Source organism: Emys orbicularis, chromosome 14 (genome assembly GCF_028017835.1).
Source record: "Emys orbicularis isolate rEmyOrb1 chromosome 14, rEmyOrb1.hap1, whole genome shotgun sequence".
NCBI classification, from domain to species: Eukaryota; Metazoa; Chordata; order Testudines; family Emydidae; genus Emys; species Emys orbicularis.
The window spans coordinates 33525086-33551809 of record NC_088696.1 but is presented as its reverse complement, the minus strand read 5'-3'; the positions used below and the strand labels follow the sequence as shown (position 1 = coordinate 33551809).

The 26724-nt window shown below is 41.5% G+C and overlaps 1 protein-coding gene across 2 annotated transcripts in view; it reads left to right on the top strand.

Annotated features, from left to right (window-relative positions):
• ESRP2 (epithelial splicing regulatory protein 2) overlaps window positions 1-25798 on the top strand; it is a 61000-nt gene extending 35202 nt beyond the window's left edge. The window contains exons 8-15 of one of the 2 annotated variants that reach the window (XM_065416661.1): window positions 219-351; window positions 762-804; window positions 1650-1951; window positions 5020-5241; window positions 6898-7096; window positions 8409-8604; window positions 9406-9583; window positions 25640-25798. In XM_065416661.1, the coding sequence (XP_065272733.1) occupies window positions 219-351; window positions 762-804; window positions 1650-1951; window positions 5020-5241; window positions 6898-7096; window positions 8409-8604; window positions 9406-9583; window positions 25640-25798 (1432 nt within the window). Of the gene's footprint in view, window positions 1-218; window positions 352-761; window positions 805-1649; window positions 1952-5019; window positions 5242-6897; window positions 7097-8408; window positions 8605-9405; window positions 9584-20552; window positions 20643-25639 lie in introns of those variants that run through there. The other variant, XM_065416660.1, reaches the window with a different exon arrangement.
• Window positions 25799-26724: the final 926 nt, after the last annotated feature.

Below are 26724 nucleotides of genomic sequence, written 5' to 3'. Positions count from 1 at the left end.
AAGTGGATTATATAGCAAAGCCATTTTGTTTGTTTGTTTAAATGATTTTTGGGTCAATAAATGTTGTTGGTGGAAAAACTTTGAAAGTACAGGCTCTTTCTTAAAGCCTGGCCTCTGTATTTTCCTGCTGAATAAAAGAGTGCGGAATTATGTCAATGATGTATTATAAGGCATTGATGATTCAAGCTTACCTTTTACTTTGGTTCTTGCTTTTTCAGAGGCGGTGTTGCCCTTTGCCTGAATGCTCAAGGAAGGCGAAATGGGGAAGCCCTAGTGCGATTTGTCAACCCGGAACAGAGAGATTTGGCACTGGAAAGACATAAGCATCACATGGGTAGCAGATACATTGAGGTAAAGAACTACAGCATGACAACATATCAGCACTACTATGCTGGGAATGCAGCCAGCTTTAAACCAGTGCAGATGGTTATTCCCCAGTGCAATACTGTGCTCTACAGACTTATTATATAACTAGGGGGGAATTGTCTTTCATTCACTTTGGGTGGGATATTCAAAGGAGACTAAGGGAGTTAGGCACCCAACTCCCATTGACAGTCACTGGGAACTGAACCTCTGCCCTCACTAGCTGTTTCTGGAAATCCTATCCTTCATTTGAGTTTTAAAAGTTACTTTTGTTGGTGGTTTAAAAAATGAGACATTCTGACGTTTTACAGAGCTCTGGGAAATGTTACTTTTCAATTTAGTACTGACGATTGAACGTTTTTCTGTTTGTTTAAATATAACCATTTTCTTGGTTTTAGGTTTACAAAGCAACTGGAGAAGAATTTTTAAAGATTGCTGGAGGTGAGTAATTTTAAGATAAACCTATTGACTAAAGTGTAATGTTTACTTCTACTCTTCAGGTGGGTGAGAACTTTTTCCGTTTGCACTTCAGAAGTTCATAGGGTCAAATACCGGGTGCTTCCCAGCACCAGTAGACAGACGCGCTATAGCTCTGCTTGAGCTGGTGCACTAAACGTAGCAGCGTGGCCATAGACGCTCTCGTGACTGCTCAGGCTAGTCACACAAGTACAAACCCACCCAACCTCTGGAGTTTGTAGTTGGGTGGCTAGCCTGAGCCGCCACCTGTGCTGGCGCAGTTACTCTGCTATTTGTAGTGCGCGAGCTTTAGCAGAGCTAGTGTGTGTGTCTCACTCCCAGCACTGTATACACACCCTTAGAGGGGGAAGAGAAGCCTAGGTTGTTTCTGCTGTGGGAGATTCCCTGTATCTTGTATAAGCTCTTGGGTCTCGCTAATGCCAATAGATTTATGTGAAATACTCTCATACACCTTTTGTTTTAAAATGTGGCACTTTTAAAGTCGTATACCCAGGAGCATGAAGGGGGGAGGGGAGAGAAGTCTCCATGCTTGTCAGTTGTTTTGTTGCTTAGTGCCAGCTACTAATCCTCCTGTCTCGTTCTTGAATGGCTTTATGTTGCTCCCCAGCTCTAAGCAGCCAGTCAATGTACTTAGGGGTAGCTTCACATCAAGATGTGGTTACTGAGCAAGTCTCTGGTACCGTGGGCTGTACAGAACTGGTAGTTTATCAGGAGATGTTTCCACGCACCTTGTGTTGCTAGGTCTATTTGTGCTGGTTCCTCACTGTTTCCAAACTAAATGGACACACTTTTATTTCCTGTCCTGCCAGGCACCTCCAATGAAGTAGCCCAATTCTTGTCCAAGGAGAATCAAGTCATCATCCGGATGAGGGGCCTTCCTTTCACAGCCACTCTGGAGGATGTCTTGGGGTTCTTGGGGCCTGAGTGTCCAGTCACAGGAGGGAAAGAGGGACTTCTCTTTGTCAAGTACCCAGATGGCAGACCCACGGGAGATGCATTTGTGTTGTTTTCCTGTGAAGAATATGCACAGAATGCACTTAAAAAGCACAAGGAGATCCTTGGAAAACGTTACATTGAACTCTTCAGGAGCACAGCAGCAGAAGTCCAGCAGGTTGTAACTACTGGCTATGAAATCCAGAAAACTTACCTTTTCCAGGCATCTTCTAATGTTACCCTGTACTTGTAAATGCTGACCTTCACTTTAGGTCTTGCAAAAACAGTATAGTGGGAGCAGCTTTTCTATTACATAAATCAAATATCAAAGAAGTCATTTTGATTATTGATTACATAGTTTTCCACACTTTTGTTGCATTGCTTTTTTTTCTCTTTAACACTGCCCATATCATTAAATAGAGATCATCAGATATATTTCTTTTCCTCCACTTGCCTAGCAAGTTTGAGACTGACTTAATTTTTTAACTTGTATTTTTATATTCAACAGGGGTTGGGCTGCTTGAAAATCTGCAGCATTTTTCAAAAATTCGTGTGCCTAACCACAGAATTCTTCCAAACACGTTCTATTATGTTTACTTTTATAAATAGATTATAAGGGTTGAGAAATTATTGATGTTTTACTACATGGTTAATCAATCATTAGAATCCAACAAGTTGTTTATAACCATTTATAACTCCCTCTACTTATAACCCATATATAATTCATACTGCTCATATCTGTAACATGTTTGTAACCTCCATTTGTAAATGGTTTATAACAGGGTGGGCAAACTATGGCCCGGGGGCCGCATCCGGCCCTTCAGCTGTTTTAATCCTGCCCTCAAGCTCCTGCCAGGGAGCGGGCTCCAGGGCTTGCCCTGCTTCGAGTGGCTCCCGGAAGCAGCAGCATGTCCCGCCTCCAGCTCCTACACGTAGGGGCAGCCAGGGTGCTCTGCACACTGTCCCCGCCCCAAGTGCCACCCCCGCAGCTCCCATTGGCCAGGAACCGCGGCTAATGAGAGCTGCAGAGGCGGCGCCTGCCGACGGGGCAGGGAGCAGAGTCGCCTGGCTCCATCTCCGCGTAGGAGCCCTTACCTCCCCCACCTGCACCCCTGCCCCAGCCTGGAGCCCCCTCCTGAACCCTGAACACCTCATTTCTGGCCCCACCCCAGAGCCCACACCCCCAGCTGGAGCCCTCATCCCCTCCCGCACCCCAACCCCCAATTTCGTGAGCATGTACGGCCTGCCATACAATTTCCATACCTAGATGTGGCCCTCGGGCCAAAAAGTTTGCCCACCCCTGGTTTTTAAAGAGCTATAATAGAACTGTAACATGGTGTGTGATTAAAACTCAGGTACAGTCAAGGATCTTGTTAAAATTCGGTCATTTTAGGGACACCTAGAGTTTTTGAGAAGTGCCTAATAGATTTTTGAAGAATAGGAATTAAATTCTCAATTTCCCAAGGAATAACACCCCCCTACCCCCAACAACCTGACTTTCCATCCCTCCCCTACTCCACTTACTTTTTCTCTCTGACTGTATTCATAGATATCTAGTAATATTTGTAAAAAAATTAACCCTGGCCCACTTCAATTAAACATCACTTCAGAAAGTAACAACATATCTTGTCACCAGCAAGCTGAGCCTTTGAAATTACCACATTTAAGGAGACAGCATTTCTAGATTTGGCAGACTACCTGTTTTGGGATACTGTATTCATAGACTTTAAGGCCAAAAGAGACCATTATGATCATCTAGTCTGGCCTCCTGCATAACACAGGGCATAGAATTTCATCCAGTAATTTCTGCATTTTTTTCCTGTTTGCGCTATATCATATTGTATACTCTTGTCCAAGTAAGCAGTGAGGCAAGTGGAAGAATACCTATGCTACATGTTAGTTACTGGTGTTTATCAATACCACTGTGCCCACAGACATAGAATAGTCTATTAAATCTGACACAGCGATAGTAAAACCCATGTTGTAAATGAAATGGCATTGGCTGTGGTGTTGATTATTGTTTACTTTTGGATGTTGTGTCCTTGAGGGAGGATAATTCCATTGAGTGCCTAAAAACTCAAGGCCTACTACTCCAGTCTCCTTGACTAAGGAGAACGTCATAGGGCTGCATTCTGCTTTACCAGAGGGGGTCTCTGAAGTGAGGCACTCATACATCATGCTGATCCAAGGAGCAGTAGTCCAGTTCTGGGAATTGGAGCCCGGTTGTTCACATGGCAACGGGGAGCCCTAACAATAGAACCAGCTCACTGGCTAGTGTTAAAATAGACAAAATTGCAGTAGTCGAAACAATAACCATCTGATAGTTGAGAAATCTTCCCTTTAGTAATGTGTCTATTTAGAGCATTAGATTGTTCCTACTGTTTCTAATGAAGCACAACAGTCTAGGTTGAATCACTGCTGACAAAATTAAAGCCTGCTACTGAAGTTTGCCTCTTATTTGCTGCACCTACCAGTGTAACTTGTTTGTCTGTCCTAACTTATTTTATTACTCATACACTGTAATTAGCTTTTGAACAATAAGTCCCAACAGCATCTTCTGGCAGTGCAACGTGTTTCCAATTATCTCTTTCTCTCCCTCTCTATATTTGTCCTTTGGGAGAGATCAGAGAGCAAATAAAATGTTAACAATGGGGGACTGAGAAAGAGGGGTCATCCACTGCTTTTACTGTTCTTTATTCAAGAACTCTACATGGTAGCTATGGGAGCATTGACTAAGTAGTAGTAATATTTAGCTCTTACAAAGTGCTTTACTATGGAAAGCAGGAGAGTAGAACTTTTCTTTATTTAAAAAAACTTTTTTTTTTTTAAGATCCATAGCTGTATGTGAACAACCTTAATTGAATGAAGTATCTGTAACTGGTAATTGTACCAATTTGGATTTATCAGCGAGCCTGATGTTTTCAAATGCTGCATTTTTGGATCTTGTAAAATAAGTAACTATAATCTACTTTAGTCTTTTATTTAATGAGATTGGTAGAAACCTAAATGGACCCTTCTAAATTCAATTTGTCAATGGCTCTATTTAGATCTTCCCCCTATTTGAAACTGAAAAGTGCCAAAACAGCGCCCCTCCTGCCTCCAAAAAAGCTGGGACTATTTTATATATACAACATTTTTTTGTCTGTTCTAAAACAGTTGGTTATGTTTCAATGTATGCTGAAGACCTATTTGCACCCCATATGGGATTTTAACTCTTATCCATCCACTTATATTTTTTGCCATTAGGTGCTTAACAGATACTTGTCAACACCTCTCATCCCCACTCTTCCAACTCCCATCATTCCGGTCATCCCCCCGCCTTACACCATTGCTGCTGGCAGCATCCGTGACTGTGTCCGGCTCCGAGGCCTTCCTTACACAGCTGGCATTGATGACATCCTGGAATTCATGGGTGATGCGACAGCAGATATCAAACCACATGGAGTCCACATGGTCCTTAATCAACAGGTAACAGAACTTTGCAGGGAGGATGGCTAGCCTTCTGATTAAAGACCAGGCCTGGGAGTCAAACCTGATCTCTCTTCCTGTTCTGCCTCAGATCTTATGTGACCTTGCAAAAGTAGCTTCTCCTTTTTAATAAAACAGGGATAGTGCGGAGGGATGGTTCAGTGGTTTGAGCATTAGCCTGCTAAAACCAGGGTTGTGAGTTCAATCCATTTAGGGATCTGGGGCAAAAAAATTAGTTGGGGATTGCTTCTGCTTTGAGCGGGGGCTTGGACTAGATGATCTCCTAAGGTTGGTCCCTTCCAACCCTGATATTCTATGATGCTTTTAATAGCGACCACTGATTCCTGCTGCATGGAGTCAGACATAAGGGTGGCAGGGGAGAGGGTTAAATTCAATCAATGATTCTGAGCTCTACCCCTTCCAGGATTGGTAGGGGATGGAACTGTGATCAGTCATCTCTACTCTGCACTGGTGGCTATCTTTAAATCTTCTCCCACAAGTAGGTCCAGTGCTGTGGGAAACATAGAGGGTAGGAATGAGTCTTTTTAAATAGCATCCCTGCTTAGCTACTGGGTTCACTGAACTGCAAGGGGAACAGTGAGCCTGGTCTGGCTGCCTGAGCAGCAGCAGCAGCACAAGATGGAACCGCAAGCGGCTTTTCCCTGTTCCAGGGAGTTATTATAATATCCCTACTTTTGGGTGTGGTCCACAGGAAGCCCTCGCTTTTGTAGAGCAGCTAAATTGGGACTGGTTTGAAGATTAAATCTTAGCTTTTGTGAAACATTTTGGAAGAAGGAGAACATTTTGTAGTTTGGTTTGAAAAGTCTCAAGATTTTGGAGGGTTTTGATGAAAAATTCAAAATGGAAGTGTTCATTTCTAATTTAAAAGTTTTGTTTGTTTTTGGGGTTCATTTTAGAGGTTTACATTTTGTCTTCCCCTCCAGCTTCTTCCATTTTTTTGTACGAGCAGAAAACTGGGAGAATATTTTTTAAATGGGTGTCTTACTTCCTCCCCCCCTTTTTTTTCTACTAAAGGAGAGAGAGACACACACACACACACAGACACACAGACACACACACCCTAAAAATCAAAATTGAACAAACTTTTATTTTGTTTAAAAAAAAGTGTTGAAAAATGTTTTTTTTTTTAATCAAAACAAATGATCGTTTGTTTGAAAAACCATTTTTCATCTGGGTTTTTTTCCTGTCTCTGAGAACCGCCAGGGTGTTCTGTGCTCCAGAGCACCACAAACCTGGGAATCAATTTGTAACATGGCTTTATAGTTTACTGAAGTAAGGCGTTAACTGTACTTTTATTGGCAAAGGAATTGGTAGTATGGTGTTTTGCCTCCATTACTAAATATAACCAACGATTTAATGAAGTAAGTTTGGCCATTCACCCCTTGAAATTATTATGCTGCAGGGTTTCAATAAACACTTAGTCTTAACATTTGTCTGAAATTCAGGCATACCTTATGCTTAGGGTTGCCAACTGTCTGCCCCACCCCTTCCCTGGGGCTCCATCTCCATCTCCCCTCCCTCCATCGTTCGCTCTTCTCCACCCTCACTCACTTTCACCAGGATGGGGCAGGGCAACCCTACTTATGCTCTGGAAAGTCGAGTGACTCTTAGCATGATCTGTTCCCGATTCCACAGGGACGACCATCAGGTGATGCTTTTATCCAAATGAAATCTTCTGATAGAGCCTTTTTGGTGGCCCAGAAGTGTCACAAGAAAATGATGAAGGACCGCTACGTGGAAGTGTTCCAGTGTTCAGGAGAGGAGATGAACTTTGTTTTAATGGGTGGCACTTTAAATCGTAGTGGCTTATCCCCACCGCCATGTAAGTTACCATGTAAGTCTCCAATTCTTCTGCTCTCTGCTGCTAAAGGCTGATAATGTGGTAGGTGCTCAAGCTCTGTGGCCTTTCACCTTTTTGACTTGGGTTTTGCCGTGATCAATAATCATCCATCTGTATATAGCTGAGATTGGAAGTTGTTCCCTTGGGCAATAATGGGAGTGATTGAAGCATTTTTATTATGTTTTCGGTGGTGAATAGATGTCGGAGATGCCTTGCCAGTGAATATGTTGCGCACTTTTGCTTTTACGGGTGTACTGTTCTTCTGAGCTCTGCAGTAGACTTGCCTGTAGTGAAACCTGTTTGGAATTGGATTATTTTGTTTTCAAATTGGAAGAAATTCTTTATTATAGCTGCCAGTGAATGTTCTTGCTATTCTGCCTCTGAGCATTGAGAAGGTGCTACTCTTGGGGATAGCTTGTTTTTGAAGGAAACATCCATTGGGATATATTTCTAATGGAGTGGGGGTGGTGAAATTGGATGGATTTTACTGGCTGTCATCTGTGAACAGTATTACTATCCCTACTATGTACTGAACACTTCCAGCGAATAACAATAATTTGTCTGTTTCTTAAGAATATATAAATACTACAATGATTATAATTTAACATTTGGGGCTTTACTGTGGGCTGATGACTTCCATTCCAACTTGTTTGATTACCCAATCACAATGCGGATATTTTCAAAACATTAATCTATAGATGGCCAAATTTTTCAAAAAAAGTGAGGTGTGCAGTCACATGCTTAATCTTTATATGAAAAACAAGTATCTGTGCATGCAAATGAATTTAATTAACCATTTGTATTTACAATATCCTGATATGCTTGTCAGGCTGCAGTAGTTGCATGCAGGCTGTCGGTTGAGAATTGAAGGTACACTTGTGTACCTAGCTTCTTTGAAAATCTGTCCCACAGAGAGCAACTTCTGCTAGAAGGAACAGAAGTATAAGTGTGCGCACATGTGCGTCCAATGCCCTGCATTATCTATTCACGTGGCTTCATACTTTCTTTGACTAACTGTGCAGCTTCCTAGTATCCATTTTAATATGGCTGAGGCTACTCATCTTCATGCACTTGGTAGGTATTGTTTATTCCAAGTATCCCAGAAATCCTGTTGTTTGTGTTGACATGATAGGTGTTTCCATTGAGAGAGGGTTTAGAGCAGACGTTGTGTGAGCTTTAGTTCATTGTGGTCAGAGGCTCTTAGCATGGATAGTAATCACGGAATAAATAATTCTTCTCCCATCTTGTTCCCACCCCAGGCCGATTCCTGTTTTTGATCGGTCTGTTTTTCTGGTTTGTTTTTTAGGTCTTTCTCCACCAGCGTATGCTGCTTTCCAAACAGCCGCAGCAGTGATCCCAGCAGAAGCAGCACTTTACCAGCCACAAGCCCTGTTATCAACCACCAGGACTCCCCAGGCGTCGGCTGCTGCCCCTCCAACCGTTACCTACTACCCGGCTCAAGCTGCTCAGCTTTATATGAACTACACGGCTTACTATCCCAGGTACGATGGGGCTTGGTTGCCTTCTGCTACTTGATCTCAGAACCCATTTCTTTATAGGAAGGAAACCATTGGGTTACCTGTGCATACCTTTAATTTGTATTTCTGATCTTGACAGTCCTGAGAGTTGCTGATGTTTACCAACAGGGGCAGTGACTGCCTAGGTGGCTTCATCTAGGCCTCTTAATGGGGTTTAGCCTTTGCCGGAGGGGATCGAGCCTCCTTCAGGCAAGGAAAGATGTTTTAGACACTAGGTATGTCTACAATTCTATATGAGATGTGATTGCAACTCTGTAGTCATACCGGCGCTAGCTTTAATCTACCTAGCGTGGCTAAAAATAGCATTGAACACATGCTGGCAGAGCCTTCAGCATGGGCTATACAAGCCTATCCAGAACCATGGGTACATACTCGCATTCATAGCCCCTGCCGGTGTCCATGACACTCACCTTCTTGGCTATTTTTAGCCATGTCTGCTAGGGGGTATGCCTGCGCAAGTTGCAATCCCATCTCCAGTTGCAGTGTAGACATACCTGTTGCCAGTTTTTTAAATAGCCAGCTGATTGTACTGGGAAGAGCCATTATCTGCTTGCCTGGTGGTTTAGAACTATTGATTTGTATTTACTCTGATGTAGCACTTCGTTTGCGGTAGGGTTGGGAATGAAGAGCATTCAGGAGCTCTTCCCCCAAGCTAATATTGAAACTTCAGTGAAATTGACCCATCTCAAACCTTTCTCCTACCCCAAGCCCTAAAGCCACCCATTGGTCACTGATAAGCATTCTGCTTCACTCTTTCCTTTTCAGTCCTCCAGTATCGCCTACCACGGTGGGGTATATTGCAGCTCCTCCTGCCGCTGTAGCAGCTGCTGCCTCAGCCACACACACTCCAATGCTGCCCCAGCCTGGAGCTTTAGTTCGTATGCAGGGCTTGCCTTATAACACAGGAATGAAGGAAATTCTCAGTTTCTTCCAGGGATACCAGGTTAGTATCCAGTCCCTCTCATCAACATCTACCTTTCTGTGACTTGGACTTCTGATAGCTATTGTTCTGTGTCAATCTTAGTAAATCTTGGCTTTGGGAAAAAGAGGAAGGGACCTGCTGGCTATGCATTCGTTGTCGTATGGGCCTCGTCTGCACTGCACACCACTGGTGGCGGGGGGTAGGGTGCATGTAGTTACACGCCGCAGTGAAAAGTCAGCTGAGTCCACACTGCGGTGTGTAATTAGTTACTTGTGTCAATAAAAGGCTCTGGCAGAGGGGAGGCAACCAGGAGCTGCTGGAAACTTTCCCCACTGCCTCCCCCCTGCCAGAGCCTTTACGCACCACCATAGTCTTTTCCTGCAGTGGGGAAAGGCTCTGGCAGCAGAGAAATAGCAGCACACTACACTACTAAAAATAGCAGTGTAGACGGGGGGGGGGGAGGGGGGGCACTGCTTGGGTGCATAGAGAGCCATGTAGTGTACTTACGCAGAGGCTTTAGGTGTGTCTTTACTTGCCTAAGCAGTGCCTCACCATCTACACTGCTGTTTATACCCATGCTGGGGGGCGTGCAGGGTATGTACTTACACACCGCTGTAAGGAGTGTGCAGAGTAGATGTACCCATGGTCAGCCAATGGTGGTGTGTTGCATCGAGAGTAAGGCAAGTTTTACAATCAGCACATCCCACAATATATTCATGGACATTTCATTTTTGTTAATTATAGCAATTCTGATTTTTTCTCTTCAAATGTTAGACGCATGACCTGGTGGTCGGAGCACAGGTGTGAATGATAATTTCAGCACTGAAAGGCTCCTTCTATGACCTGGGTGGGGAGGAATTGAGATGTATCTGTAAAATGAGGGTGATACCAATCTATCTACCTACTTCAGAGGCATTTTACAAGGCCTAACTAATTCCAGTCAACAGTGAAATATATCCTCCAAACCATGATTTGCCTTGAATAAATGCTCTATACACCATCAGTAGTTATCTAAATAATTATCAGGTGAACTGAATTCCAGTTAATGGGCAAGTGAGCATCAATCTACCATATATTTTTTTAAAGATGAAGAATCTGAGCTGCATCCATGGGATATCCACATATTTGAATGTGTAGATTAGTATTCCCTACATCTTCCTGCACATGTCAGATGACTATCTAAATCTGCTATCTAAATCTCTCTTCTGTAACTGAACACTTGCAAAGGCAAAAATAAAATTATTCAGGAGATAATTTAATGTCTGTGAATAGCAATAAATGGTACAGCTTCCAAACCTTTGATAGTAGGGATTAAATTGTACTGAAACATTGGAAAAATGAAAAATTGGATGTAGGTTACATTAGGTCTCAAAATACCATCTGTGTGCTTATAAATGCACTGTCCAGCCCTACCAGCCCTATTTCTGACTTTTACTCTCCTTTAGAGACTGCAATGCAGATGGGTTGTTGTTGTTTTTTCTTGTTGGGTAGTGGAAAACTTCAGGCAAGGAAAACACTCAGAATAAGGAGACAATCATTGTACGTTAATTTCTCCAAGATTCTTCTAAGTCTATAGTAGACTGTTTTTTGTAATGCATGGTATCAGCCATGTGATCTTGTTTGGGCCAGAGAAAACACTTAGCTATATATCTTAGGAGCGATCTCTCTGATAATTAGGGTGGGAAGAAAACCAAGTCTTCTCCAGAACTAGTGTTGCTTAAACAGTGGAGATGGTCTGTTTTTGGTATTATTGAAATCATATTGCTCTGGTCTTGCTAATTCAGAAAGAATTTTGCAGATTTTACACAGTTTTGGGAATTAATGGCTTCAAAACCACAAAGCTCTTGTGTAAATCAAGCACAACCTCTTGAATTCTGCTAAGAAATTCATCTTACTGTTTTTCTAATCAGCTGTGTTTTTCGTTTTGTCTCAGAAATTTTCTGCTAAGGAGAAGTTCAAACCAAAGTAATGTGTACCTGTTTTTTCAGATATGACAGTGACTCTTCAGCTACTACTTATTCATTTATATTGATTTTAATTAACTTTTTTAAACTATGTTTATTTTTATTTTCATTTGTTCCCTGCTAGCTTTTAACATGAGATTTTATTTTGAGAATGTAGAATTATGTCCTGCATCAAAGCCTCAGGTGGAAAAGTAACTAATAAGAAAATATGTGAAATTAGACCTGCCTCCATCCGTGGATGGGACTGCACAGGCAATTGTTTGTGGATCAGTGAACTTTCCACTTCTGATAGCTGGGTGTTATTAACTAAATCTGATATTTATAGATTACAGGTTTTAGTTCTGTTGCTTAATTTGCCCCTTCCATCTCCTTAAATGGAAGGTAGCTTAAAGTGTGTGTGTAGCATATTTAAAAATTTTGAATGTATAGGAATGTGTTTATAAATGAGAACTAGATGTATACTCCTACTTTAACCTGTTCCCTAGTCACAAGAAATAAATTCCTACCCTACTCCACCCAAAAATAATTTTAAAAGTGAAGCTTAGTCATTATGACATTTAAGAAGCTGGTTTTGGGTGTGTCTTTCATCATTTGTCCAGTTGAATTACCTTTCTAGAGTTTATGAGGTGAGGAACACAGCAAGATATTTAAAAGTTTACACATTTTACTGTTGTCCCCTACTGCTGATCAAAGAGAGTGACTGATTGAGTTAAGTCTTTAGAAAATGCTGCCCTGAGTAGATCAGGGATCAGAATCTTGTGAAGGAGCTGAGAAATCACTACATGATACATGTGCTTGTCCAGGTTTTTTTATTTACACACGCCCATGCACACACTCACTCCTGCAGTAATCTGGAAAAATACTTTTGTAAGTAAAAGGTCTGATCATTTATTGTGTTGGGACAGTGTTTTGTCTCTGGTAAGAAAATCTAACATTATCTCCTCCCTCCCTCTCCCACTCCCCCATTTCTTCTCTTTCTACTGCTACCCAGAGGATGTATTGAACGATGCTTCAGGTCCTTTATAAAGTGAGCCCTTGTTAACCACCATTGGCATGGGTATGATCTTAATCCCTTTGTGAAAATAATTGAAGTTGATTTTCAGTGGACACGGAAATTGGATCTGAGATGCTGAGAACAAAGGGTGATTTTTATCTTTTGTGTATTCCTGTCTGAAAGGGATGAGTTAAGTTTTATTTATTTTCTGCTGTTTCCTTGTCTGAATCTCTTTTGGTCTTCAAGGGCTTCATGTACTGCATGTATGCACACGTTGCTATTTAACTGAAAGCAGCTTTCACACCAGACCTGCCTCGTAACGGAGATATTCTTGGCTTACCATGTGCTTGAACAAGCTGGTCTCAACATCAGTACATGCTTCCAACAGTAGATAGTGTTAAAATTATAATTCAATATTTTCATCAGTTTGACTATTGGTATTGGCGTCTTTTATTTAATAGCCCAGTAAATTGGTTTCATCCTTATAGCACCATTAGATGCTCCTATGATTTTTTTTAAATTAAGTTAAGAATTCCTCCATCACAGTTAAACATACATGATGCTTCCAGTTAACCTCACAAAAAATCTACAGAGCAGTTAATATAATTGTTTTTGGAGATGATTGGAAAAAACCCTCTCTATTGTATTGCAATGTGCAATACGCTTCTGAATTTAAACGTTTAATGCTAGCATGTTACCATCCAATAATTCATGATGTAGCTTATAATTATTATTGTATTGCAGTGAATCCTGGGAGATCCCATCATGGCCCACGATGCCACTGTGCTAAGCATTGTACAGTTAACAAAAAGATGGTCTCTGCCACAGATAGCTACAGTCTAAGACTATGTCTACTCTAGCTCTTTTGTTGGCAAAACGTTCGTTGGCGAGAGGTGTAAAAAAAAAATACCCCTCTGACCGACATAAGTTTCACCAACACATGCGCCAGTGTGGACAGCACTACGTTGGCAGGAGAGGCTCTCCCAATGTGGCTGCCACCGCCAATTGGGGGTGGTTTGATTATGCCAGTGGGAGAGCTTTTTCCTGTCTGCAAAGAGCACTACACAGGAGACCTTACAGCGACGCCGCTGCAAGGTCTGTAGTTTAGACATTGTCTCTTGTCTTATACTTAGGCTATCGGAGGATCTAGATAGACAGATGGGGAAACACAAGTAAATAATGAGACCTACTGGTCAGCATGATTGGCAGTGGTCTCAGCACATCAGCTCCCTAATCATTTGTTAAAATTTTTGGAGGGATTTGGAGGAGGACTATGAGTCAGTCTGGATATTTACTGCGAGCTCCTATCATAACTTGAAAATCTTCTACTTCAAGGAGAACTGGATTTCTGGAATTTATTTTTAAAAATAAAAATCCACTCTTCAGCTCCTGAAACTGTGTCTATAAGGCCTTGGCTACTCTGGCACTGTACAGCACTGCAACTTGCTGCGCTCAGGGGTGTGAAAACGCCCCCCCCCCCCCGAGCGCAGCGAGTGCAGCGCTGTAAAGCGCCAGTGTAATCCGAGCCTGCAGCGCTGTACGCTTGCTCGCAGCGCTGCAGGCTATTCCCCTCGGAGAGGTGGAGTACATACAGCGCTGCGAGAGCTCTCTCACAGCGCTAGCGGCGCGACTACACTAGCGCTTCACAGTGCTGCCGCAGCAGCGCTGGGAAGTCCCGAGTGTAGCCAAGGCCTCAGGGAGAAGGAATGGGGGAAACCTGGGTGGTTGATGATATTCAGCACTAGTAAACTGTACAGTTAGGTCACTGCAGCACAACACTCTAAACAGCTGTCATTAAAGTTGAGAGGAATTAAGTAAATGGTAAGTGAATGATTGGAGAACAGCCATTAGCACTTGTAGAAACACAGTGATGTTTTTATGCAAGGGTAAATACATACCAAGTAAGCAAAGGTAATTTTTGCCTCTATCTTTAGTTATTTATGTAACATATATTTGCTAAATTTGCTGTGTATTGTACACTTTAGCCTTACATTTGCTTATTGGTTAATTAGTCTTCCCATGCTTACTAACTGAACCAATGAGATTAAGGGGAATGTTCTAGACTCCAAGAATAATCCAAGCTTCTGATGCTTGCTACTTTCATAGGAGTGTGTGTGCCTTTAATAGAATTGTGATACTCTGGAATTGAAAGTAGATTTATCAACCCAGTTAGCCTGGATGTCAGTGTAGTCCTGTTCACTAAAGCATTGTGTTTCATTCAAAACTAGAGTCAGAAATGATATGAGCTGGGAAGACTGACTTTGAGGGATCATAGTTAACATCTGAAACTTGCTTAAAGCTTGTGAGAGTTTTAGTCCCTACTTGCTGAAACAGGGCCAGGTTGGAAACCTGGTGCCTGTTTTTTTTTTTTATATAGGATAGGCTTAAAATAAAATGAATATCCTTTAAACCTATACTGGGTTTATGTATACCATTCCTCATCTGAAGCTATAGAGGGTTTTGCAATGTATTAATCCTCTGACTCTTCATAGACACAGAATTCAAGGCTAATTGCTTTTTTTTAAAAAAAGCGGAAATGAGGAGGTGGGGGAAATGGATGAATGGCAAAATTCCAACTCCTCTATCTCTAATATCAGGACAGCAGACTTCACTGTTACTGACTTGCCCTGGATTATGGTTTGCCTGACATGTATGTTTTTGAACAAAGAAAGTATTCTCTGTTTCCTATGGGTCCTTTTTGAAATCTGATGCCTTTCACAGTCCTAGGGGGATAGCTTCTTCATCCATGTCTGTTGCATCCTCTAGCTGCCAATTCTAGTCACAACACCTTCTGGGGTGCGGGTGGGAGGGAGTAGTGGTGGGGGGGGGGGAATAGTCTTGCTTAGCTTAGCATAGCTTTGCAGGCAAGCTAGCAAGCAGTAGACAATATTGTATGGCTTTCCCCATCTAAAATGGAACACAGCTGTAGCTCACAGACATATACTGCTTTGGTTCTGAATTTAGATTGATCTTTCAGTTGGAAGCACTGCCTGCAAGGAGAAGAGCCTCTCTAAAAATTGGGATAGTAAATTTTGCTGTTTACCATTGCTGTCAACTAGCTGCTTGTCACACTTTAAGCAATACAGTTAATGGCACCACTATTGTGGTGGGTAATTGGAATGATACAGGTGTCTCCTTTACTACCTCTTCCACCAAACATTTAAGCTGGTCTCTGCTGCTGTATTATGGCACTTGGCTTCAATACCAAATATATCTAGACTGAATCAGAGTCTCAGACATTTAGGGATTCCTCCCCTCCCTAGGACCTATTCTCTGGTGTGGGGTCACATTTTCAGAGGAGACTTTCCTAGCAAACTCTTCTGGTGACTCGCCCTGTAAATCCAGAATAGAATTGCTACAGCTGCATCTCTGAAGGGGCCATTTTGCCTCTAACGACTGCAAGTTGCACCTCCTTTCTAGCTGGAAACTATTCTTAGCTTCTATTATGTTTCCCCTTAATTTCCCTGTTTCCTTAGGGCTTAACTAAAATCAGTTTCTAAACCATTTAGTTAAATCAGTGCACAAATGGTGTGTAGCCAAGCCCTTATTCCTGTTTAGGTGGCAGATACTTGCAGAGGCACTAACATACGGTGAGGGGGAAATGGAATTCGGTAGGGCTAGTAATGCAGTGAGAGTAGAGCATTAACTTTTTTGCTTCTAAAGATTTAGGTTCAAATTTAATTTTTTAGGAAAGGAGTGGAAAAGCAACATGATCTCCTCGGGAAGCAGCACAGGTGAGCTTTGCATAAGATGATAGGCTAGCATAGCAGAAGTATTGCGGGTCAGAAATTAGTAAATGTTGGAAGAGCTGCGTGAAGGATGCTTGTAGTATTGCTTATATATCGTGTATCAAACTAACCTTCGAAACAGTAGAGGGAGTATTTTTCAGCCAGAGAATGTGACTCTTGGGATGGACTGAGGTAAAGCAGGAAATGTAATAGCCCCTTGGTTACTGCTAGTGAGGGAGAGGTGAGTCCACCTAGATGGCACATGGGTTTGCAACTCTTGGTTCAACTTTCCCTTGGAACACGAAGTACTACTTACAGTGCTGTAACTTGCCACTCAAAAGCCATAGAATCCTCATACCGAGGAACGGCATGAAAACAGACGAACATGGAGTAGAGAGAAGGAAACAATGGTACAAGAATGTCTTTAAATGTAAAGTGCAGGATCAAGTAATTGTAGAACTCTACTTGTTTAACAGTACGCACCTGAGATACAGAACATAACCTTTGACAACCAAGGGATGGATTAACTTTTTTTCTCTCTTTTACATTTACATTTTTGCCAATTCATATTAGGACACTAGAAAAGACCTACTGAGTCTGGAAATCCTCTTGATTTGATAAATAGGGTTGCTTCTACCTCCTCCCTCAGCCTTCATAAATCTAGATTTCTGATGGCGATTTCTCAATGTGAAAATCCTACTACAGTCTCATTAGTCAATAAGAGATTGATCCTGTCCCATATAAAATGATTCAGCCTTACTTTTGCTTGCTAAAAGGATCGACTTGTTCCCCCTATTCAAACCAGTTTTGCTACTCACCGAGCATCCACTCCCCTTGGTACCAGTACTCTATTCCTACCAGATGCATTTTTCACCTGTTCTCAGTCTTTTGTTTGTGGCCACTCTGCAGTGTATCTTGCCATTTTTTTTTCTAGCCTGTAAAGATCCACCACTTGCTATTACTTTGCATTACTTTCTGCTTCCAAGCTACCCACTTGGTGCGAACTTTACTCCATACCTGGCTCCAATCCTACCTACCCACTGGAAGACCCATAGTACAGGTGGGCACACCGAGTACCATTTCCTGCTGCCCTTGAGATCAGGGTCAAATGAGGAATCCTTTAAAGAAACCCCACGGTGGTGATGTGTGTGCAGCCTCTTCTTGGCTCTTTTCATGTGCCTCTCCCCACTAACTTCAGTTGGACTTGATAGCCACCTCAGGGTGAAAAAGGAATCATTTTGTCACTGACTGAAGGAAAATGTAAAGGAAAAATCAATCTATCTAAGAAGCAGCTCCCTCCGCTTCATCTGTATCAATAAACAAGACTGTTCTGTCAAATAGAGGAAAAAGAGACACTGGTTGATGGAAAAACATTTTCAATAGATGATTGGTTTGTTGATGAATAATTGGATAACAGGGGTCAGCTGCTGCTGCCAGGCAGTTGAGAATAAGCTCTCCTCAGAAACTTCCAGTTTTCTGAGTGAGTTAAAAATGCCCACTGAAGAGAATGTCTTTGAAAGTGCAACATCTATATTCAGGTTAGATGTGTTGAGGCCAAATTTGATATGTCACTGGATTTATAAAGCTTTTCGAAATGACTTCCAGTTCTATGAGTTCACAGCTGATTATCTTATCTGGGATTTTCAGACTGGCTTATCTGCCATTGATTGCAATGGAAGCAGAATTTTTCAATTATTTGAAAATTTCACCTTTTGCCTATATGAATGAACAAAGGCAAAGAACATGCTATTGTACATGACAGCAGTTTTTAAGCTATCTGCTTCTGAGTTTGACCTATGTAATGTTGCTTTTTGTCATCCGTACCCTACGTAGCATTGGATGACTTCTGGCAAATCCATAATAGTGCATTTTTACATTATTGTATAATTATTTCACAATCTCAGATTGGTTGGGACTGGTAAAGCAGAAGTACTGAGCCTAAATTAAGAGGCTTAATGCTAATTACATGTCCCTGCATTCAAAGCTAGCAACACTGATATTCCACCTCAGGTTCTTCCACTTTTGGTCATCCAGTCCAATAGTAGTGTACCTTGGCCTTGCTGGTTTAGGAGGCTTCTGAAATATAGGCAACATCTGAAACGCTCATTTAATGCTCAATCTCAAGTATTTTGGAGTAGCTGTCATTTTCTCACTAGAGACATAGCTTCTTGTATGACCTCACCCTATTGCATTATTTCCCTAACTTGATTTACAATAATGCCTTTTTGTAATTTTTTTTTTAAGCTGGAGCTGTTCAGAAGCACTTACTACTCCATAACCTCTGTTTAATTACCGTAACTTAATACAATCTCTCCTTTTACATGTCTGTCCTCTAAATAAAAAACTCTTTAACTATTGTGGTGGGGGGTTTTTTTTATTCAAGTTTCCTGCACACTTGAGCTCCTGCTTTATGCCAATCTCTCTTCTTGCCGTTTCTGATACACTGTAATTTTTCCATTCCTCGTTTTTCTTGTTGCTTATGCATATCAAGTACCTTTTTTAAAAAAATACTCTCACTAGAGGCTACATGGCTTTACCTATTGTAAATCTGCTGATAATCTAGTATCTAAAGTATGTACTATATTGAGACATTCCTTCCAAAGAACAAACTTACTTTTTGTAGATTGGTTTCAAGGGCAGGTCTGGTAGCCGATAATTAATATTTGCACAGCCTGGTTGCCCTGGTAGAGACTATCTAGAAAAAACTTCTTACGTTTGTTTGTACTTAATGGAGTGGGTCTAGATGGGAAGGTGGCTAGAAATCTGTAGTGAAGATTGTGGGGGTTCTTTCTCTGATGGTGTTTGGGCTCTTGGATGTTGCTCTGTGTGGTAGGTGTATTACGTGCTCTTTAAATTTCACTATAGGTGGCTATAAAGTGTCTTTTTTATTTTCTTTTATAAATATATTTATTCTTCCCTATAAACTGGCAGGAGACATTTTCTGTATCAAAAGAAACAAAGGGCAGCATAGCAACAGAACCTTGTGGGCCTGGGGATAGTGTAATCTACCAATGCATGTAAAGGAAGCCATTTCAAAACAGAAAATTCTGCTTCTTACTGCAGAAAGGACATAATGTAAACTGGGTTATGTGTACCTCTTTGCTGCAAAGTAGCATTCCAGTAGTCTCCACAACCTAGTCAGGTGTTCTCTGGTATTCGTTTCTTTCCAGTGTGTGCGCTTCTGGAGAGATTCTGTATAAACCAGCATTTGGGCTCATCAACCAAGATCTATTTTCTGACTTTAGACACAGACTTGCACCATCCCCTATAACAACACGCCCTTCTCATGCATGGTTAAGATCTTTGACCTGATTCTTCTCTCTTAGGCCTAGTCTATACACAGCTTTTGTACTAGGGTTGCCAATTTTGGTTGGACGTGTTCCTGGAGATTTCATCACCTGACGTGATCTTTCATTTTCTGGAGACTCCAGGACAATCCCGGAGGGTTGGCAACCCTATTTTGTTCTGGTATAACTTTATTGGTTAGTGATGTGATTTTTCTTTTTACCAAAATGGTTATACTGGCACAACCCCAGTGTGGACTCAGTTATATCAGTATAAAAGTGCTTTACACTGGTATAGCTTATTCTCCTTCCTATCTGGGGGTAAGCTTCACCTATACAAGCACTTTTATACCCGTATAAATGCATCCACACTTGGGAGTTGTATGGCTCTAGCTATGCTGGTGTTAGGCACAGAGGTACAACTTTGGCTTTTGTGTGTGGACAATGCCTCACGCTGGCTTTTCACCAGTGTAACTCTCTCTACTTCAGTGGAGTTAACTTCTTATTTACACTCCTGTAAGTAAGATCAGAATTCGGACCTTGGTCTCTCCTAATCCTTCCTCTCTCATGTCAATTTGTGCATGAAAAAAGCATACGCTCCAATCCCCATGAGATTCTCTGCTGTAACATAGTATAGCTCTCTCTGACACGTAGACTGTGTCATTTGTTACCTGGCACATAATTCTCAATATCTACTTGCTGTTGTTCTATGAATATTAAGGAAAAAAGGGTATTTGGTTGTTTAAATTTCCTTATTAAGGAAAACTTGCATTACAAAAAGCTACTATATGCAATATATAATCTCCCCCATATTTCTTCCATAAACCTACCTCCAACCAACTCTTCAAGTAATGTATTTTACTGATTGCATATAGGCTGTGTGTGTCAAATTCACTTTGTCTCCTGCCAGTTACTGTAGCTGATGCTCTTAATTAAGGTTGCAAATGTAGTCTGTGTGGCTTGCTGTACAAGAACTGTTCCTTCTATTGCTGATTATCATGTATCACACTTGTACTGTAGTATGCACCTGATGACTACAATGGCCTTATTCAGCTGAACGATCAAGCAAGGAGTGTGTTACAAGCACCGAAAGAGTGGGTCTGTTTGTAACTGTTTGTAACTTCCAAAGAAGGTAAGATGCGACTGGCAGAAGCTGGGTCTCCAATGGTGAATGGGAAGGGAAATGAAGGGCTTGGTGATGTGGAGATTGTTTTTCCTTCCTAGCTTGTGTTTGGGAACCTTGCTCTAACCTTCCCTACTCCTGTCTATTTAAAATAAATTTAAATAAATAATCAACTAATCTGGTGAAACTGAGGCTACTCCTGTGATCTGTGGCTGATGGGATAGCAGTGGTAAATGGTGGAGGTTATGTGACAGCTTCGCTTTGTGCAAAGAAATTTCTGTTAAACTTTCACAGTGGTTTATTACCATTTGCTGAGTGCTCCATCTGAGGCTTTTAGCCCAGGGCTTTTATTCTTGTTTGTTTGAACATAGCAAGAAAACTTCTAACCTTGACTTTAAAAAAAAAAATAGGAAGACACTCCTTTTTTTTAACCCTCTCCCCACCTTTCTCCATCTTCCTTACACTGTAAAGTTGTCTAGAAATGGATGCTTCTCTGATATCTCCTGCTCACTTTGCACCAATGAGTTCCCTGTTCCTTGGAATGGGTCTGGAATGTTGCTCTGTCAATAAGGGTGTTTGTTTTCTTTATATGTGTGAGTAAACTTGCTAATGGTGAACTATCCCAGTTCTCTATTACAGTCTGATACCGGCTTCCCCAATACACGCTTACACTTTGGCCTCTGAGCTGGGACTTCTTACGAATCATTCACATATAGTAAGGCCTTGGCTACACTGGCGCTGTACAGCGCTGCAACTTGCTGCGCTCAGGGGTGTGAAAAAACACCCCCTTGAGCGCAGCGAGTGCAGCGCTGTAAAGCGCCAGTGTAATCAGTGCCTGCAGCTGCAAGCTACTCCCCTCAAAGAGGTGGAGTACATACAGCGCTGCAAGAGCTCTCTCGCAGCGCTGGCAGCACGACTACACTCGCGCTTCACAGTGCTGCCGCGGCAGTGCTGTGAAGTCCCGAGTGTAGCCAAGGCCTAAAGGTAACAGACATTTGAAAAGTGTAATGGATATAGATTAAACTACTAAATCCTTCAATTAAGCTATTTAAAAAAAAAAAAAAAAGAGCATATAGTTATAGGGAAAAAATGTGCAATTTGAGGGCACAAAACAATATTAAGATAAGATACCTTTATTATTATACTGTAGGTTCAAAGTATTCTTCTGATTTAACAGTATGAGTGGAACAACTTCAGAAATTAAAAGAAAACAAAGTAGGAGAGGGGAGGCAGTTTATCCCTGGAGCCTGGAAACTTTGGTTACTACTTCAGGATGAAATTCACTCTTGCCCAGGGCCAACCCCAAGATGTGTACCTCTTAAGCCCTCAGGTCCATAAGCTTTGTACAGGTTCTCTGTTGAATGCTAGAGCACTAAGTTATGTATTGCTTCATTCCCATCTAAAAAGTTTGCTCCTGAATCTTAAATACTAAGTTAACCAACTTTTTTTTTCTAAAGATGCTTAGATTTATTTTTAAAAATAATGATTCTAATACTTTTTGGAAGAGAAACCAAAGCATTCATTTGAGAGCTCAAATGGTACTACACCTCTACCTCAATATAACGCTGTCCTCGGGAGCCAAAAAATCTTACCATGTTATAGGTGAAACCGCGTTATATCGAACTTGCTTTGATCCACCGGAGTGCGCAGTTCCCCCCCCCCTCCCCCCCCCCCCCGAGCACTGCTTTACCGCGTTATATCCGAATTTGTGTTATGTCGGGTCGTGTTATATCGGGATAGAGGTGTATTTTAAATTATGCATTTAAATGTTCCGCTAATGTCCAAGTTTTTTTAGCACAGTAACAAGTGACAAAACTTTGCCTCTGCCTTGATATTAATTGTATTGACAATAATGAATTTTGACATTTGTGTGGTTGTAATGCATAATTCTAATATGACCTAGAAAGTATTAATGACTTCCATAATATCAAGTCTCTTCCTTTTAAAAATCCTACTGATTAGTCCTGCTGGTCCCGTCCCCCCCATAGGTATAATATCATTTGGAAACAGATGACTTACAAAGAGTTGAGTTAATAGGTCATTAGGTAAGAGCGGCTTTTCTGTAAAGCCATTTGTATCAAGGCATTCGTGTGTGTGTGTGTGTGTGTGTGTGTGTGTGTGTGTGTGATTTCACTATAAAATATCACACCTGCTGGGGAGCAAGTCATCTGAAGACTGTGTGGTGTAGTGTTTAAATGAATGGGGACAGGAGAATCTCTGGTTCATTCTGAGCAGATACATAGACACTCACTCTCTGTGGTCCTGGGCAAGTTATTCACCCGCTCTCGTGTTTCACTCATATCATCTGGAAAATGGGGTTAGTAACTGGGCCTTGCTACAGCCAGATGGGAGCGGAGTTCTCTCAGACTAACAGACTACAGAATGAGTGGTGTAGTAACTTTTATGCAGCCTCGGGTACCGTGGTAGGAACATCTCTGGTGCAAACCATCCAGAGAGAATAAATATTTGCCACTATGTGTGAGAGTGTCATTCTCCTCCTCTGAATGAATCTTCAGCTGTAATTCCCAAAATGAATACATTTACTTAAGGCATCTACATTAAAACCATAGGTTAGTGTCTTCAAGTGAACACAAATGAGCTCGGAAAAGAGTTAATCAAACATCGGCAACTCTGCCTCTTGCAGCACCTGCAGCCTGTTCTGTTAGCCTTCCATACAGTTTTTTAAATGCGTTTCCTGCTACTGATATTGCTTGCTTGCTTTATTAATAAAAAAAAAAAGGGGGGGGGGAGCACACGCCCTACTATCATAACTACACTATTTTTCTTATGGGCATCCTATCTAATACATTGATTTAAAAACCAAAGCTGCTATGGAAACTGCTTTTTGCTGTCGCCTGTGCTCAGTGATGTAACCATACTTCCCATATGCTGTCATTGCATTTGGGTCTGGAGAATAAAACTCACTCATGACTGACCCCAATATACTGTAGCTGTGACTTAATCTGCCAGCGGTTAGCAATCACAGATGTAGGTGCAGAAACGTTGGGTCTCTTTTAAAACAGACCCAATATAATTTTGTCAGTGGTTCTACCCAAATGAAGTGCTTCTTCCTCTAAGTGCATTAGTAATCTGAAATCTATGAAGCTGATTTCTAAACCTAATTTGGGCTTCTTACAGGAATTTTTGTTTAAGGTTCCTGAATGTTTTTCGGCATGCTGCTTTCCTAATTCACCTTGTTTCTGGAGGGAGAAATGTATCAGTATATGGATCTAATAATGTCTGCTCACTGCCCTGTTAAGTACCTCTAGTTCCTAACTTGATTTGTTGCTTATAACTTAAGACTGCTTTTATTGCCTACCAAGCATTTAGGTGAGTGAAGTTCTGGTATGTGCTGGCTTTACTTCTACATGTCAGAATATAAAGTTGCTCAGAAACTAGTATGGGAGGTAACCAAAAAGTGAGCGTTTTGCCATTTCTTTTACTGTAACAAGCATATATGGTAGCATCATTTTTGGGGGGGGAGCGGGGGAGCTGTGAATGTTTTTCCTCTTTAAATCTGAAGGATGTAGACTCCACAAAGCAAGTATTAAGCTTGACCTCTTCTTTTTTTTTTTTTTTTTTTTTTTTTAAACTGTGTGGTGTTCTAACTTAGCAAGTGTTTGTGTTCTTTCTGGCAATGAGTTGACCCCCTCTTAAGTTTCCAGCAAATGAATCTCTTGTATTCAGAGTTTTTGCTGCTTCAACTTTTGATTTCTTAACTTGGTTCAGATTTAATAAATCAAATATAGAAATGAGATTTCCAAATTTACCCTGCAAGGGCTTCCAGGATGTCTGGTATGGGGGCACAGACAAGCTGGGGCACATCTGCTGAGTGGATTTTATACTCGATATTTTGAGGTTAAATCCTTGAACATACCAGGGCCCGTGTGTCACCCCAAGTATATTAACTACATTGAGAGAACAGTCTCATTTCCCACCACTCTTTCCGCCCTCTTCTCTCCATATTAACAAAGGTTCCTTTGATTCAATTGAAGTACTACAACTTTTACTTCTCTGGTTTTGGGGGCTAATTTAGTTCTGTTAATTCTCATGCATCTTCTCCTCTCGTGCTGCTCTATCCATACTTCCCTTTCTGGTGTCACTATCTGCCTTATTTTCTTTTGGGTTTTGGGTCTGGAGAATAAAACTCACTTATGACTGACCCCAATATAGTGTAGCTGTGACTTAATCTGCCAGCGGTTAGCAATCACAGATGTAGGTGCAGAAACGTTGGGTCTGTTTTTTAAAACCCAATAAGCCAGGTAGCACAAGCATACTTCACTGCAGGCTGAGGTTTCCTTCCTTGCTTTGCCTATCATTTACTAAATTTTATACCTCTTCTGTTTTGGGCTAATCTACACTTCAAACTTAGGTCAACATAGCTACACCGCTCAGAGGTATGACAAATTCATACCCCTGGGTGCTGTAGCTATGCCAACCTAGCCCGCGGTGTAGATGCAACTAGGTCGATGGAAGAATGCTTCTGACAACCTAGCTACCATCACTTGAGGAGGTGGAGTTCCTACAGCGATGGAAAAACCCCTTCTGTCACTGCTGTCTGCATCTATACCATGTGGTACAGCGCAGTCGCTATGCCACTGTAGTGCCCATAATGTAGACACATAGCCTTGCTAACCTTAAATCTAAGTAATCTGCAGTACTTCTGTACTGGACTGTCCTCCTGGAGCTACTTCTGGATCTTTCTGACTCGTACACCAGCAGAATTCAAGTTCCTTCTGCTGTGAACAGCTCTCAGTTCAGTCTTCAGTCCTTTATTCTCCTCCGACTTGGCTGTTTGTAGCCACGATGATCTGAAGCTTGGCAGCTGAAGTGTTTTTATGTATAAAACTCTGAACTGCCTTTCTGTTGAGCTAAAGCAATTAAAGAAACCAGCAAGAGTACATAGCGTTAGGGACAGAGCCTACATCTGTGGTCTTAGGTTTTAAGTTTCTCTCCCCCCTCCCTTGTGTTCTTATTCCTGCAGCTCCACACAGATTCCATTCTCGTGCTTTACAACTTTAGTGGCCAGCCCAGTGGAGAAGCGTTGGTGACTTTTCCAAGCTTGGACCTGGCTAAGAAAGCAGTGGCTGAGAAAAATGGACGGCTCCTGGGAAGTCGCTATATAGAACTCTATCTGGTCTAACCAAAAGACTCTTGGGGGGAGGGGGGAGGGAGAAGAGAGGGAAGGGAAGTAATACTAAACACTGTGCCTTTTAATAAAACAAAAAGTCTTCCCTTGCTATCCACACAGCAGTAAATGTGCCTTCTCAGCCTGACGTGGTAGGTTGCGGGAGTGATACTTGTTCCTGTATTTAATTTGAAAAATCTCCTGCCCTACACCAAAAAGAGAAATAAAAACGATATAACTAATTTCCTTAAGAAAGAGAAGGAAGATTGATTTCAGGGTACTTGTTGAAATGCTGCCACCCAGTTAACCCGTGAGGCAATCCAAGAGCACTTCAGCTATCACAGCCACGGGGGGAAGAGAGGGAGACTTAATTTTTGTTCTGTAGTGTTTGAAGTGGAAAGTGAAACTTGGTTTGTTCAGATTCTTTTGTTTTAGGTTTTAAGAATTTACTCTCAGCAAAATGTTTCCAGAAAGGGCTGCTGAAACTTGCAGCTTTCCCAAATTGTAGCATAAATCCTATTGGATTTTTTTGTTGTTGCTTTCCTTAACTGGAAAATACCCAGGATGCCACATCCAAATGGAATAGGAGAAGCTTCTTCTTGTCATTGTGTTGTGTAATGCAAAAGCCATATCAGTCTTTCCTATCAACATACATGCTGCCAATGTGTGAAGCAAAAAGAACCCCAAACTTTTAATTTCTACAGGACAAAAATGGCACATAAACATTGAGTACTAGTAAGTTATATTTTTTATTTAAGCATAATAGCTTTCAGATACTGTATTAAAGATTTTGCTCTAGTTTATGTGCATGCAATTTGTTTACATCTTTAAACTACTTTATTTGTATATTATGAAGCAACAAAATTGTTGAAATCGAAGCCTTCTAGTGCATGCATTTTTCCTTTCTTTGTGTGTGTATATACATAAGCTAGAAAAACTAG